The sequence below is a fragment of the Dermacentor variabilis genome, chromosome 8 (assembly GCF_050947875.1).
Source record: "Dermacentor variabilis isolate Ectoservices chromosome 8, ASM5094787v1, whole genome shotgun sequence".
Taxonomy (NCBI): domain Eukaryota; kingdom Metazoa; phylum Arthropoda; class Arachnida; order Ixodida; family Ixodidae; genus Dermacentor; species Dermacentor variabilis.
This window is the reverse complement of record NC_134575.1, coordinates 95,349,201-95,364,865: the sequence shown is the minus strand read 5'-3', so window position 1 is coordinate 95,364,865 and position 15,665 is coordinate 95,349,201. Positions and strand designations below refer to the sequence as shown.

The following is a 15,665-nucleotide window of genomic DNA, read 5'->3' as shown; positions in this document are numbered from 1 at the left end:
TGTCCTGGCTCGCAGTAACCACTTGTGTAATGATGTAGCCGCCCCAAAACATCAAACAAGGACAAGCAACTGCAAAATGAACCCTACAACACGGCTCTGCGCCGAGATGACGTACCTTGGCTTTCACTTTAGACCCGCTAGGCTTAAAAAAAAACCAAAACATAATTGCAGAAAAAAAAAATGCTGCATTTCGCTATGCCAATTTTTGAAGCAATTTCGTGCTGACAAATTCAGCAATCATGGATGGAATCCTGCTAAATGAGAGGGGATCTTCTTGGCTTAACAAAATTAACAATAATAACCCTAAAATTTAGGCGGGACCGTAAAACGCAGAATTCAAGTTAGCCTGCTCAAACCATCCGCATTGCTATGCAACTTTCCCTTATATCTAACGGAGCCCCGCAGGGGCGTCTGCGTCAGCAGGCGTTTGGTGTCTTGCGGCACCACGTACCCGAGCACACGAGGGTCGGACCCTCCCGCGTGTAGCCGTGCGCGGCTTAGCCGTGTCCGGGGAAAGGGGGATCCTGGGGGTTGAACCAATGCCAGGGGGGGGGACACTCCGTATACATCCCATTGGCCGTTTTCGAGCAGACCCTCTTTCGACGCTAGCGCCAAGGTCCCCTTCAGTTACGGCCCTAACCAATGGGCGACGCATTAAGCAAAATGGCGGCGCACATGATTGTTTACGTTGGCATGGCAACAGCAACAGCAGCCGCGCGGCGCCTCCTCTCCCAAACGTTTTTCTTTCCTTTTTGTTTTTATTATGCCGACCCGCTCCACTCCCTTTCCCCCATGCCGCGCGCGCCGCTTACTTTTTTTTTTGTTTTTACCCGTAAGCGGCGCGTTTTTTCTTTTTTATAGCGCGCTTGTTACCGCGCGCCACGCGCCAGCTCGCAAGCAATGCGCGCGCTACGCCGCGCATTGGCATTGCTTGCGAGCTGGCGCGTGGTGCGCCGTGGGCTATGCGTTGGCACGCACGCAGTCTTGCCCATACTTATATTATACCAGCATGTGCCGGGACATAAAAAAAAATTCCACTTCCAACACAACAGATGGTTAGTCTCGCTTTATTGACTTCGTTTCCGAAAAGAGATTTTTCTTACAACGTGGTGTGATACACGCTCAAAAAATGAGCAAAAGTGAGAGGTGCATGACATATACAAGAGTACTAAAGACAAGAGTTCACAGATGGTGAAATAACAAAAGAAAGTGCTAGAAAACGCGAAGGCCATTTCATGTACACACATATAAAACAAGATTTTTATATAACGTCCTCAAGACCTAAATGTAGACGAGCTCCTGATATGTGCACTAAGATATTGCAGAAAATTGTACGACGTGTATGACATAGTCATGACAACTATAGAAAGGGAAAACTCACTAGTAATGGCAAAAACAATGACACGCAAAATACCTGAAAGATAGAATAAAATGCTAACATTGTTTGATTGAGAGCCATACCAAAAGAAAGCTTACTTATAAATCTGCACGAAAGTATATGAAATGCTTGACATGTTCATTACTGCTGAACAAATTGAAAAAAACATGGCAGAAAAAAATAACATTGTACTAAAAACTGAAACACACATTATCACATTATTTTGCACTTGGCCACAACTTGAGTAACGGTGGCAAGGGAACAGAAGATAGTCGGCTTTTGCAGCAGCACATAGAAAACATTCGCAGAAAGGCTTATTCCTCAATCAAAGACCAGGTAAAACAGGCCAACACGACTTTTCTTTCTACCCGAATGCAATGCTTAGCAATAAAATTACGTCACTTAAGGCACTAAGTCGTACCTACTGGGCTCTCCCTTGTATAATAAACACGCACTGCAAAAATCTGCACGTAGGACACTTGCAATGCTCATGCTTTCCAGAGCAAAAAAAAAAAGCGTATCATGCCTACACATGAAGGTTGTTCGCGCGGTTTTCCCATCGGGGGTTACTGAGATAGTACACAAACACTAACAGTAATTTTTCAGCTGTTAGTCGGTTTGTAGAACGTGATACACAGAAAAAGCACTGAGGGCGGTATGGAAAGCTGGGCAAGTTACTGAAGTTGCAGAATGAGACTTGGCACAGAAAAACACAAGTCACAGACCAGGTGACAATGAGGAGGAACATCTATTTGTCAGCTTTCTCTACCGGGAATAGGCAAGTGTAGCACAATCAAGGCGCAACGACGTCCGGAGCCTCATGGAGTACACAAATGGACAGGGCTGTATTCGTGTACATGCGCCTTCTGATGTCCTTGGGTCTGAGCGCTCACCTGTTGTCTTTAAGCACCCGGAACAACCTTGCAGGACTTGTTTTTGAGGTATTTGTGCACCACTGCACGATGCACGAGCGGTACGAGTCGTGAAACGGGTGAAACATCGCGGAGCACAAGCACACAGCTACCGAGGACCACAGAACTGACGAAACTAGCCACGTCAGTCAACGCACAGCAGCGCACGCATCTCGATTACAGTAGATAACAAAAAATAAAGCGTTACGTAGCGGACTAAGCAGCAGCCGGGCCGGCGGGGATGGCACGGCGGCGCGGACGCGTAGACAGTCGAAGGAGAGGGAGTTGAGAGGGTATTACGAGAGAGGGCGTAGAGAGAGGAGTTGAGCGGGGGGAAGGGCTTGGCCACCTGGATCGGCGCGCGTGCGCGCGACGATCTACGAGGCCGTGCAAGGGAAACGGATTTTTGCGTCGCCCATTACAGAGATGGCGCCAATTTCCTGTGCCACCGGAACCGGGGAGTGTCCCCCCCCTGCCAATGCCGGGTGTTCGGACCGTTTAGGGCTCCCGGCGGAGGCAACACACCTCTTTGGCCTCTGCTTCACGTAGACGGCACCCCCGGACTGACCCACGCGGGGGAAATCGGCAGTCGCCTTTTCCTGTCCACCTCTTCAACCTTTTTCTTTCCTATCTTCTTTGTTTTACTGTCCTTTCATCTCTTCTGTTTCGTCACTTCCTAATTTTCCTAGGCGGCTAGGGTTAACCTTGAGTATGTGCCCTCAAGGTTATGGTTATGGAGTATGTGCCCTCAAGGTCAAGGTATAATATATTAGGTTATAGTGGCAATGAACGGTTGGCGCCTGCAGCCTTACGCGTTAAGTCCTGCAGCGTCCCCATGTTGGGCTCCGTGGTGGGTGGCCGCCATTGCTGCCGAAAAGAAGCTGAAATACTATGGGAACACCCGCATTTCCCCGCCTACTTGATCGTGACCCTCAGAAGAGGGGGCGCACCGAAGACCTGAGCACATGTTTCTCCCGCACAAAAGAGACCTAACCAAAATACCACGTAGTACACAGTACGCAGTGTTGCCATTGTTATTCAGAAAGGCCTAGCGTGTCAACGTTTGCAGCTACAAACGCCCCTTGAAGCAGTGGCGGTTCGTGCTGTTCTCCTAAACAAACTTATCACTGTCTGCTCGCTCTACATATCCCCACATTACAAATTAACTAAACATGAAGTTCAGTCCTGTATATATGAATCGCCAGAACCTTATGTTGTTCTAGGCGATTTCAATGCACACAAGTACCTGTGGGGCGACCCTCGTATATATGCACGAGGACAACTTGTTGAACAATTCATTTTCTCTTCTGGTGCGTGCATTCTGAATAAGAAAGAACCCACATATTACTGTCTTGCCAACAAAACCTTTCCATCAATTGATCTCAGCATAGTTTCTCCTTCTATTCTGCCTGACCTCGTATGGGACGTTACAAACAATCCTTACAGAAGCGACCATATCCCCATACTGCTACGAACACCTAAGGAAAACGAATATCCACCACAGGCTCCTAAGTGGAAGATTGATACAGCTGACTGGGAGAAATTCCGAACTCTCAGTAGTATTTCATGGGATGACATGTCCTCGTTAGGAATTGATGCTGCTGTGGATAATTTTACAGTCTTCATAATAGATGCCGCAACTAAATGTATATCACAAGTAAATGGCTTGGCATGCAAACGGCGTCTCCCGTGGTGGAACGACGACTGTAGGATCGCTCGTGAGAAAGAGAACAAAGCGTGGGGGTTGCTACGCGCCTCTCCCACTGCGGAGTATGTGTTCAACTTTAAGAAAGTGAAATCGCAAGGCAGGCGAACACGCCGACAGGCTAGAAGAGAGAGTTGGCAGAAGTTTTTATCCGGTATCAACTCGTATACAGATGAGGCCAAAGTCTGGCACAGGGTTAATAGGATAAAAGGGCGACAAACATATTCACTTCATTTGGTAAACACACAAGGTGAAACACTGAAAGATCAGGCAGACTCACTTGGGGAACACTTTGAGAGCGTGTCGAGTTCAAACCATTATTCGCAATCCTTTTTGAAATACAAACCAATAGAAGAATGTAAGCCAATAATACGAAAATCCTGACAATGAACTTTATAACCGGCCTTTCAGTATTGCTGAGCTGATAGCTGCCTTGAAAACATGCAAAAGCACTGCACCGGGACCTGATGGAGTCATGTATATCATGATCAGAAACTTACATACTCACACCAAACTTACGCTACTCACACTTTTCAACGCTATTTGGGCTACGGTATACCTCCCATCCACATAGAAAGAAGCGATTGTGGTCCTTGTTCTTAAGCAGGGTAAAGACCCTTCCTTGGCGGCAAGTTACCGTCCGATAGCTCTGACAAATTCTTTGTAAGCTTTTTGAAAAAATGGTTAACCGCATGCTTGTACATTTCCTTGAACTCAACAATATGCTCCATCACTTTCAGTGTGGCTTCAGAGAAGGGCGGTCCACAACCAATCACCTTGTGCGCATTGAGGGAAACGTTAGCGACGCCTTTCTACATACACAATATTTGACGTACTAGTTCTGCGGAAACCCGCAAGGTGGAGAGAAGCAATGAATAAAGGGAAAATGAGACATCCACCCGTTCGTGTTGTCGACAAATTCGACTTCGCCCCGCCATCTGCTAGCCGCCTGGTTAGCTCAGATGGTAGAGCGGCTGCCCCGGAAAGGCGGTGGTCCCGGGTTCGAGTCCCGGACCAGGACGAATTTTTCTTCAACTATGAGGCTTTTCTTTCGAGGAACCCGTATGGGTTTCCTTTGTAGCAATTGCTACGAACGGGTGGATGTCTCATTTTCCCTTTATTCATACACAATATTTCCTATCTGTATTCCTCGATATGGAGAAGGCGCACGACACAACGTGGCGCTATGGAATCTTGAGAGACTTTTCGGGAATTGGCATCCGTGGCAATATGCTCGTCCTAATACAAAGCTATTTGTCCAACCGTACATTCCGCGTGAAAGTCGGCAATTCATTGTCGCGACCTTTTATACAGGAAACTGGTGTACCTCAATGAGGTGTACTTAGCTGCACGCTCTTCATCGTGAAAATGAACAACCTAGCTTCGTGCTTCATTACCGCCAGCCATTTTTTATTCTGTTTACGTAGACGACATACAGATAGGTTTTAAACCCTGCAACCTTACAGTATGTGAGAGGCAAGTAGAACAGGGCTTGAAGAAAGTGTCCAAATGGGCAGAAGAAAACGGATATAAAGTAAACCCCAACGAGTTCTTGCGTGCTTTTCACGAGAAACGAAGGGCTCATTGCAGAACCCAGTATCGAAATGTATGGTCAGCGAATTCCTGTGAACAAAGAACACAGGTTCTTAGGCATCATACTTGATTCTAAATTAACTTTTATTTCACACATAAAGTACCTCAAGGCCAAATGCTTAAAAACAATGAAGTTACTTAAAGTTTTATCCAACACAACATGGGGCAGCGACAGGAAATGTTTAATGAATCTTTACAAGAGCCTCATTCTGCAGCCCCGAGCGCGCTAAAGATGCTAGATCCGGTCCACCATCTGGGAATCCGACGGGCCACTGGAGCTTTCAGAACAAGTCCCATTGAAAGTTTATATGCCGAATCAAATGAGTGGTCACTTCATCTGCAGAGAACACACATCAGCCAAACATATTTTCTGAAAGTCAACTCTAATCCTCAACATCCGTGTTTTAATACCTTTAACGATATGACATATGCTACACTCTTTCATAATCGTCCCGCCATAAGACAGCCTTTCTCGCTGCGTGTGAGGGAGCTGAGTGATGAAATGCATGTCCCACTCCTCGAGCTCCGCCTAATGCATCCAGCCAAACTGCTACCTCCTTGGGAGTGGCAGCTGATACAATGCGATATATCTTTCGTGCAAGTCACAAAGCATGCTCCAGAGATTTAAATCCAAATGCATTTCCTGGAACTCCAGTACAAATACTCCTGCACGGAGTTCTACACAGATGCATCGAAGTCACGCGACGGTGTGTCCTATGCAGCCGTCGGTCCATCCTTCTCGGAATCCGATGTACTACATCCGGAAACCAGTATGTTTACGGCTGAGGCCTACCCACTATTGTCGGTTGTAAAGCGTATAAAGAAATCAAAACTCCAGAAATCAGTTATATGTACGGACTCCCTTAGTGTTGTGAAGGCCTTGATGGGTCATTCTGTAACCGCGAAAATCCGGTAATTAATGAGCTCTACTCTGTCCTGTGCAAAGCATATATATCTAACCAACGTGATTATATGCTGGGTGCCTGGACATAGGGGCATCGAGGGTAACGTTCCAGCGGACCAGATGGCCACATCAATTTCATTGTATGCAGTTAATCCTACTTCTTCGGTCCCTGTCACAGACCTGAAGCCTTTCTTAAGAGGGAAACTGCCAAACTACTGGCAACGCTTGTGGGACCTGGAAACAAATAATAAGCTGCGTGTATTAAAGCCACAATTAGGCTTCTGGCCTCCTGTAACAAAATCACACCGGACCGATGCCCTATTCTGTCGTCTAAGAATAGGACACACATTTGGCACACATAACGTTTTACTTACGGGAAACGAGCCTCCAACCAGTGGTAGATGCGGGGAGAGGCTGACCGTCCTCCACGTCCTCCTGGAGTGTCGGGCAGGCGAATCTGAGGGAAGGAAACATTTTTCCCTAGCATACCGGCAGCACATCCCCCTACATCCTGTAGTGCTACTCGGTACGAAAGCGCTATTTGACACCAACGCAGTCCTAAGTTTTCTGGAAGATGTTGTCTTGCATGTTATTAGCCCTACATGTTCGTAGCGGGTCCTCTCTTCAGAGGATGCTGCTGTGATAGCTCTTTCGTATAGCACAAGCTTCTAGGCCCTTGTGTTTCAAGGGCTCTGGCGAGGCAGCAGTGCTCCAGGCAATTTTACCACCTCATATATTTTCTATTTTGCACCATTCTTCTACGATGGATCTTAATGTTTATAGTATTCGTCATTAGTCATCGCCATAATTTTATAGCATGTAGATTTTGCGCACATTACAGCGACTATTTTTAGGCCCCTTTACTGCCGAGTGACATCTTCACAGAACTCATCATTCCACCGCGGAATCACTAACACTGTCTTGGCGCTCTTTGGCCATATCTGGCCCTTGCGCCACTAAACCACACACTTTCATTCATCTAACGGAGTAGTTGTACTCTTGGAGAGTGAGGCTCCATCGGAGCAAACGGCCATTTTTGTGTGACATTTCATTGAGCCACGTCAGAGGACAGTGGTCGGGTCTCGAAAATGAACTTCGCTCCGTACAAGTAACACGACAACTTCTGGGTGACCCAAACTAAACAAGCGCATTCCTTCTCAGAAGTGCTGTAGGCAGGCTTCCTCTCTTACATTTAGTTTACGGCTGGCATAGAGGATAGGATGCTTCTCGTTATTGTCGCCGACCTAAGTACCACGCCCATACCTCTGTCGCTTGCGTCGCATTGAACTATGAATTCCTTTTTGTAGTCTGGCGCTCAAAGCACAGGACGAGAAATCAATAGCGTTTTCAAACTTTGGAAAGCGTTCTTTTTGTCCTTATCCCAGTGTACGCTGCTTGGTGCTCCCTTTCGGAGGACGTCCGTTAATGGACTTGCCATTTGCGAGTAATTCGGAATGTACCGTTGATAGTACCCCACAAGTCCCAAAAGTAAACGAATGTCTGTTTTCGTGCGCGGCTGAGAAAATTCTCCAGTCGTAGCTATCTTCAGCTTGGCCGGCTGTCTCGTGCCCTGGCTGACAACATGGCCCAGATAAGTAACCTTGAACAACCAAATCTGCACTTTTCCGCTTTCATCGTAAAGCCGGCTTCCCTCAACCGTGAAAACACCTGTTTGAGGTGCGATACGTGTTGTTCCCAGCTGTCCGAAAACATTGCTACATCATTAAGATATGGCAGGGCGAACTCCTGCAAGTCTTTTCGGACAATATCCATTAACTTAGAGAAGCTAAACGGCGCGTTCTTGAGCCCGAAGCTGAGTGCGAGAGGGCGAAAAGTGCCTACAGGTGAGATGAATGCGGCGTAGCGGCTGCCACCTTCTGAAGGGGGAACTTGCCAGTAGCCCCGCACGAGATCTATAGTTGAAATGTATTTAGCAGCGCTAACTCCATCAATTCGTTCCTTAATATTGGGTATCGGGCACAGCTGATCCCTAGTGATTGCATTTAACTTCCTGTAGTCAACACACGGACGAGGGTCCTTGTTAGGGGTTTCTACCAGTATTAGCGGTGACATGTAGTCACTCTCAGCGGGCTCAATAACTCCCAACTCTAGCTTGCGCTGTATCTCTGCCTCCATAATTTCTCTCTGTCTTGGAGACACCCTGTAAGGCTTTGATCTTACGGGTTCGGTTGATGTCAGCTCTATTTCATGCGTTATTAATTCGGTTCTACCTGGCCGATCGCTGAACCTGTCGATATAATCCCCTAACACCCCTTTTAGCTCATCTAGCCGCTCGGGTCTTAGAGCGTGCGAGCTTACCGAATGTTTTACTACTTCTAGGTCGATTTGAGAGTTGGAGGTCGCCCTATCCTCCTTAAACTTTATACTAGTGCCATCCTGGTCTTTGATGGTACAGTTAACGACTGCGCTCAGCTCTATATACGGCTTCATCAAATTGCAGTTATATATCCTCACCTCCTTCCTGCGACCGGGCATTTTCAGAGCATAGCTAGTATCTGAGAGTTTGTGCAACACTTTAACGGGCCGGTCCCAGTGAACTTCAAGCTTGTTATTTCTTGAAGGTTTGAGGATCATTACCTGGTCTCCGGCGTTAAACGTACGAAGCCTCGCATTCTTGTCGTAATAGAACTTGGCGTTCTTTTGAGCTACTCCCATATTCTTTCCGACTAGTTCTTGGGTTGCGCTTAGCCGTTCCAGCAGATTTAGCACGTATTCACCCACTGTAGGACTGTCTCCTCTTTCCTCCCACATCTCTCTTAACATTCTTAGTGGAGAACGGAGTGTCCTCCCATACACTAGTTCTGCTGGCGAGAACCCTGTCGTTTCATGTGGAACCGTTCGCAAAGCAAACAAAGTTGCCGGCAGACAGTTCTCTCAGTCCTCCTTGTGCTCTTAACAGAGCGCACGCAAAACTCGCTTAAGCACTGAATGCCACCTCTACACTGTTTGACTAAGGGTGATAGAGGGAACTGTGTATTAACTTTACCCCGCACTTTCGCAAGAATGTGGAAGTCAGTGCGCTGGTGAATACTGACCCTTGATCCGCCTGAATTTCGGCTGGAAACCCAACTCGAGCAAACACTGTCAGAAGCGCGTCTACTACTTCGGTGGAGATGAGCTCTTTCAGAGGGATTGCTTCTGGAAACTTTGTAGCCGGACACAGCATGGTAAACAAGTACCTGTAACCTCATTTTGTTTTTGGTAGAGGCCCTACCGTGTCTGTTACAAGTCGTCTGAAAGGCTCTGTTATTAAGAGCACTACCTTTAGCGGAGCTTTCCATGTCTCTCCTGGTTTACCCGAGCGCTGGCAGGCGTCGCATGATCTTACAAAGTTTTCTACGTCTTTGAAACAGCCAGGCCAGTAGTATTCCATAAGCAATCTTTCCTTTGATTTGTTTATGCCTAGGTGGCCGGACCACCGATTTCCATGACAAAGACTCAAAAGGTCCTCCCTGTACGTAGTAGGTACGACTAATTGATCTAGAATCCTACCCTTTCGATCTCTGTAGTGCCGATACAACAATCCGCCTGTCTCTTGCATCGTCACGTTGCGCCTAGCAATGCCTTCTTTAGCTCTGTGCTGCAATTTAGCTAAGCTCTCATCATTCTTTTGCTCGGCTGCCAGTGACTTTCTGTCCACACGTAACAGCTGATCAAAGTTCTTTAAGGCCGGCGATAATAACGACCCTGTCTCGCTTGCGATTGCGTCAGCTTGCTCTTCCTGCAGGCTTGAACTTTGACACTCTAGTGCTACACTCTCATTGAGCTGGTCAGCTGGCAGGCTCTCCTCAACTGTGTTTTTGTCCCTCGGGCCTAGCTCGGATTCGGGTATTGAAGTTATCCCCCTTTTCTGCTTCTGCTGGAGCAGCTTGTGGATTTTCAGCCGAAAGCGACGCGAATTTACGAGCTTGGCCTCGGGTCAATGCCTGTTCTATGCCCTCTCCCAGTTTAAGCCCTTTGTCACGCAGTAACTGATTCGAACGATTCGAAAAGATGTAACGGTACTGCAGTGACAAAAATTTGGAAACTGCAGCCTCAGTCTCTAGCTCCCCGAATGGTCCACTGATTTTGACTTTGGCCATGGGCAGACACGCTGGGTTCTTCTAGAACCTGTTTGATTCATGCTACTTCTCCGGTGAAGTCATCTACCGTCACTTAAGACGGATGGACAATGTCCATCATGGCGGCACTGTCTCTTAGCACTCGGCATGGTTTGCCATTAACTTGCAGGTCGTGAAGATATGGGCCTATAAGTTCCATATTCTCGTCTTTTTTCTCTACGTAGGAAAAAACTACACTGGGCTTCCCGCAGTTTACACCTATATGTCCCAGTTCATGGCATTTATAACAGCGGATTGGTCGAAAAGGTTCGAATTTTCTTTTCTGTTCCCTTTGTGCGGTTTCCCCGTTAAGTTTCTCCGCTCTTTGCTGCGGGCTTTTCCTCCATGTCTACAGGCTCCGATCGTCTAGTCTGGGAACCCCTTTTGAACGGAAATGGTTTCCGCGGTCCATTTCGACTGTCCCAATTACGGTCCTCGGCGTTCAACTTTCTACGCGCTGCGTACTCTTCGGCTAATTCAGCCGCCCTTTCCACAGTGTTTACATTCCCTCTGTCTTGCACCCACACTTTCACAGCTTGGGGATGCTTTTTTAAAACTGCTCTAGACACATGCGTTCAATGATCATGTCTCTGCTGACGTACGCTTCCGCGCTTTTCAGCCACTCGACTAGGTTGGCCTTTAAGCCGCATGCAAGCTCCGGATACCCCTCGCTATCTTTCTTGCCTGTGCTTCTAAACCTTTGCTGAAAAGCCTCGGCTGAAAGGCAGTATTTCTTCAGGAGACTAGCCTTAACTTTCGCATAATCATATGCATCCTGTGTACTGAGTCTGGCGATTACTTCCGCCGCCTCACACGGCAACATAGACAGCAGCCGCTGTGGCCATGTACTCGGACCAAAGTTCATCTTCTCGCAAGTCCTTTCAAAATTGCTTAGGAACAAGCCTATGTCGGTCCTGACCTCAAATGGCCTTAACAGCCTGTCCATGCAGTATGATTTTGCCTCACTTGATCGTGCCGGAGCCCCTTCACTTCCTTGAGACAACTCCAAACGTTTGCTTTCAAGTTCCAGTTGCATTTTTCTTAATTCGCGATCTTTATCGCGTTCCTCTCTCTCTCTCTTTCCCGTTCTTCTCTTTCTCTGCCCCGTTTCTCTCTTTTTTTTTTCAGAAGTTCAAACCCCATTTCAATTTCTTCCTCACTGGCCTGTTCGGAAATTAGCTCCAATAATTCTGATTTTAGCATTTCGTTGCGTACATCTAGGCCCAGTTCCTCACCAACAATCAACAATTCGTCTCTCGGCAGTTTCTTTAACTCCACGATTGCTGCTTTACTGCCTTGGTCCTGCTCGCTAAATCTAGCTAGGAAAACACAACCTAGCTAACACTCAACAATGTAGCTTCCCTGCTGTTCTAAACAGAACAACCACAAAATGAAGCCTAGAGAGTCAAAGCAAGAACCAAGCAATCACCGAAAACACAGCACCACGTCGCAAAGTCCATCTCACCGCTGTCAGCCAGTTGTCAGGATTGGGGGCTCAATCCTATCGCTCGTGATCCGTTGTCAAGTGTGGAGTCCGGCATGAATTCGAAGGTAGCTGGCCCATGCCGTCGTCCAACTTATCCACGCTGAGGACGTTGATGAAGGGAAGTACTGCTTCTCATCGAGAACGAGGAATATGGGTTTATTTACAGTATTTGACGTGCTTTCTCTCGCAGTCATGCTAGACTGATGAACTGCATGTAGTCTAACACGACTGCGTGAGAGAGTGTCTCAGTCTAACATGACTGCTTAAGAAAGCGTACTGAGCATCCGCACAACAGCCGCTTATAAACACTCGGTCCTCCCCCGATTCCAAGGTGGCGGAAACGTTCGTCCAGTCATCGTAAACACGCCGCCTCTCCGCGGGACGGTTTACAGACACGCGCGCACGCAAACACACACAGGTTCACGGTCCGAAACCGACATCACACGGATTTCGTAGAACTCGGAGAGGACCCTCGCAGTGCGCCCCGGTAACCATTGTCTTGCGTCTTGATCGGCGCGTGGTAACGGGCCTTCGACGACGTTCCCGCGGCAATTCCCCCATTCATAGCAGATCAGGTCCGCGTTGGTGGGTTCGGTAAGAATAGTTGGCCCGCCGAACTCATTCAGTCACAATGGCAATTTAGTGACGCCGTGGCTAGAAGTTTGCGGCGGCCCTCTAGGAAACGTTGACGCCCGTTGTCGCAACTGGCTGGCAACACTTGCACTTCAGCTGGGCCGTTCTTAACACCGGCAAGAACAGGCAAGATCAATATCTTTATAACCTGTAATAACAATATTTGCTTTTTTTAACTAGAAATCTAACGCCAGAAACATCCAAAAAAGCATTCGCCGTGCTTGCGATTAGCGCCACATGTCTCGCAAGCAAGGAGACCTCCTGTGCTCGCGCGGCGGATCACGCAGGCGCCACATGGCAGAAAGTCCTTCGGTCCGTGCTCAAGGGCACAGGCGTCCTCGTTGGTGAGAACGACACGGTGTTCATCGACAACTCTGCGCTGCTGTCGATGCTCGGCGATCTGGTGGTGAGCATGCGCGGCCGCCTGCTAGACCAGCTGGCCCTGTGGTTCTTGCAGCTGCACGCGGACCTGCTGCCCATACCTCCGCGTGACTGGCTGCACAGGATGCTGGCCTGCCACACCGCCGTCGAGCTGCGCTTCGGCCTCGTCGTGAGCGCCGAGCACGTGGCGAATCAGGTAAGCAAGCGGTGATCGCTGTTTTGTGCGACTGCGCATAAACCTGTCGTTTTCGGAGCGGCCGGATAGTGTTAACTTCCATTTGTTTAGTGCTACCACACGAGAAATGCGGGCGTGTAGTCCCGAAATGAAAACCGAAAAACGGCGCTGCATTTACAAGCATAAGCGAAACACCAAGTATCGGGCGTCGATTCCAGCTGCCTGCGGGTGCTTTAGGGCGGGCGGGGGAGGTACAAGAGCGCGTGTTCACTGAACTTTGAGTGCATGGTAAAGAATCATTATACTTTTACGATATCGCATTCCGCATCATGAGTAAATTGTGCACTAATGAGAATACTAATCTGAAATTTATTGGTAAACCATCCTTGTACAAAGCCAGAGCCTCTCTAACCGCGACAAATTATTGCTAAGCCAGAAAAGAATGCTTTGATGTTCCCACACAGCCTGCCGTGATTTCATAAATTTTAAGGGCGTACGATATGGCCTAGTTATATTTTTTGTCATTAATATGGACTGCGTTGTATTCTAAAGAAGTCATAGAGCCAACTTAGCAATTTCTAAGAACTTTTGCTCAAGCACAAAAGCATAAATAAAAGTAGAACTTTGAGCGCTGCAACCTGACGCTGAGGGGCTGCCGCTCCGGCGCGAAAAAAAAAACTTCAATTTATTATGTCTTGAACATGCAACCTGTTACTACTACATTAAAGGATGTAGAGTTTTGAAAGAATCCTTTGTCAGTTTAAATTGACCTGTAGATGTAGCGTGCATGTGCTTACGTGATGCACTTGCGTAAGTACATGTACACATATCTACAACAGGAACTTGTGTCAGAATGACGCAGAAAGAGGCAGCGACTTCCGACGCTACACGACGAGTGAACCCAACTCTTCTTCCAAGGCGGAAACTTGCCGAGCCGCCGTCAGAGGCGCTAGCTGTAGTCACGTCATAGATTCACTCACTGCGCGTGTTCAGCCTGGACGCGGGGAAACGCGGATGGCGAAGGCAGTAGTCCTGTCTTTCGGTGCGTTGTATCGTTGGTCCTGCTACATAGGGCCCCAGCTAGTCAAGAAGCCCGGTGAAACTCGGCGGGGAGTCTGAACAGCGGCAACAGGGATCGTAAGGATGGCGCGGTCAGGAATTGTATGGGGCAGCGGGTCTTCAATGATGGCTGCTTTTAGGCGGTCAGTAGACGGAATCGTGGTGACCGTGAAAATAGAGCGTATGGAACTTTTCACTGCGCCGGATGATGTGATAAGGGCCATCGTATGGGCGCTCCAAAGGCTGTGTCATGACGGACAAACAAATGTGTCGTCGTTTTGAAATCGGGAGGGATGTAGGGGGAACCACGGTGTTGTCGGCGAGGATGCGGGGCACCAAGATTGCACAGAACGGAGCGTAACTGCACCAAACACGCCGGCGGGCCGGGAAACGGCGAGGTAGATGTTAGGCCGAACAGGTCTCCGGGAAGGCGGAGTGACGAGCCATACTTTATTAGCTCAGCAGGCGTACACTTTATGTCCTGCTCTAACGTTGCTCTGAGGCTCAGCAACAGAAGAAGCGGGGAACTGTCCAGCTGACCGTGTCGGGTTGCGGCCTCAAGGATGCCCTCAATGTCGGGTGGAAACGTTCGACCAGGCCATCTGCGATGAGGTGGTATGCGGTGGTGCTAATCTGCGAGCTTCCTAGCAAGGCCATGATCCTTTTCCAAAGGCACGACTCGAACTTTCCACCTCAATCAGCGGTGATGGTAGAGGGAACGACGAAACGTGACAGCCATCCTTAAAGGAAATCTTTACCGAGAGTTTCACTTTTGATGTCGGGAATGGGAAAAGCCTCTGGCCATCTAAGCGGTCAATTCACGTCAGCAGGTAGGTGTTTCCAACTGGTGGAGTCCACAGCCCTAGCATGTCAAAATGGACCTTAGAAATGCTCCGCAGGTGGTGGAAAGGAACTGTATGTAGACAAGGTATGACGATGCACCTTCGATTGGTATCATTCCAAACAGCGCCGAGTCCACCCACGCATGTCCTTGTCTATGTCGAGCCAGCCAAAACGCCAGGTGATAAGGTGTTGCATGGCGCGGATGCCAAGATAGAAGAGCCTTTGCAGAGTGTCGAAAACAGCGCGACGGAAATCCCTGGGAAGAAGAGTTGTAGCATAGCCATTAGACGTATCGCAGGAATGGGAACACTGGAGGATGGACGAGTAACTTCACGAAACTCGAGCCTTCCAGGGGACTTTGGTTGCCTTCCAGGGGCCTGTGGCCTACATCTTGTCGTGTGCTGATGCCAGGGCGGTGAAATGGACAGTTGTTGGTGTTGCAGTGCAAGTTACGGACAGTGCTAGGCGCGAGAGCG

General features: G+C 48.4%; 1 protein-coding gene and 1 non-coding gene across 2 annotated transcripts in view; both read left to right on the top strand.

Annotated features, from left to right (window-relative positions):
* The window catches only part of LOC142591491 (neprilysin-2-like), a 71,885-nt gene that overhangs the window by 7,744 nt on the left and 48,476 nt on the right, over positions 1-15,665 (top strand). The window contains exon 2 of the mRNA XM_075703820.1: positions 13,019-13,308. Coding sequence (XP_075559935.1) covers positions 13,019-13,308 — 290 coding nt within the window. The remainder of the gene's footprint in view (positions 1-13,018; positions 13,309-15,665) is intronic.
* TRNAS-GGA (transfer RNA serine (anticodon GGA)) lies at positions 4,942-5,016 on the top strand. The gene has a single exon. It is a non-coding gene; the product is annotated as a tRNA-Ser (tRNA).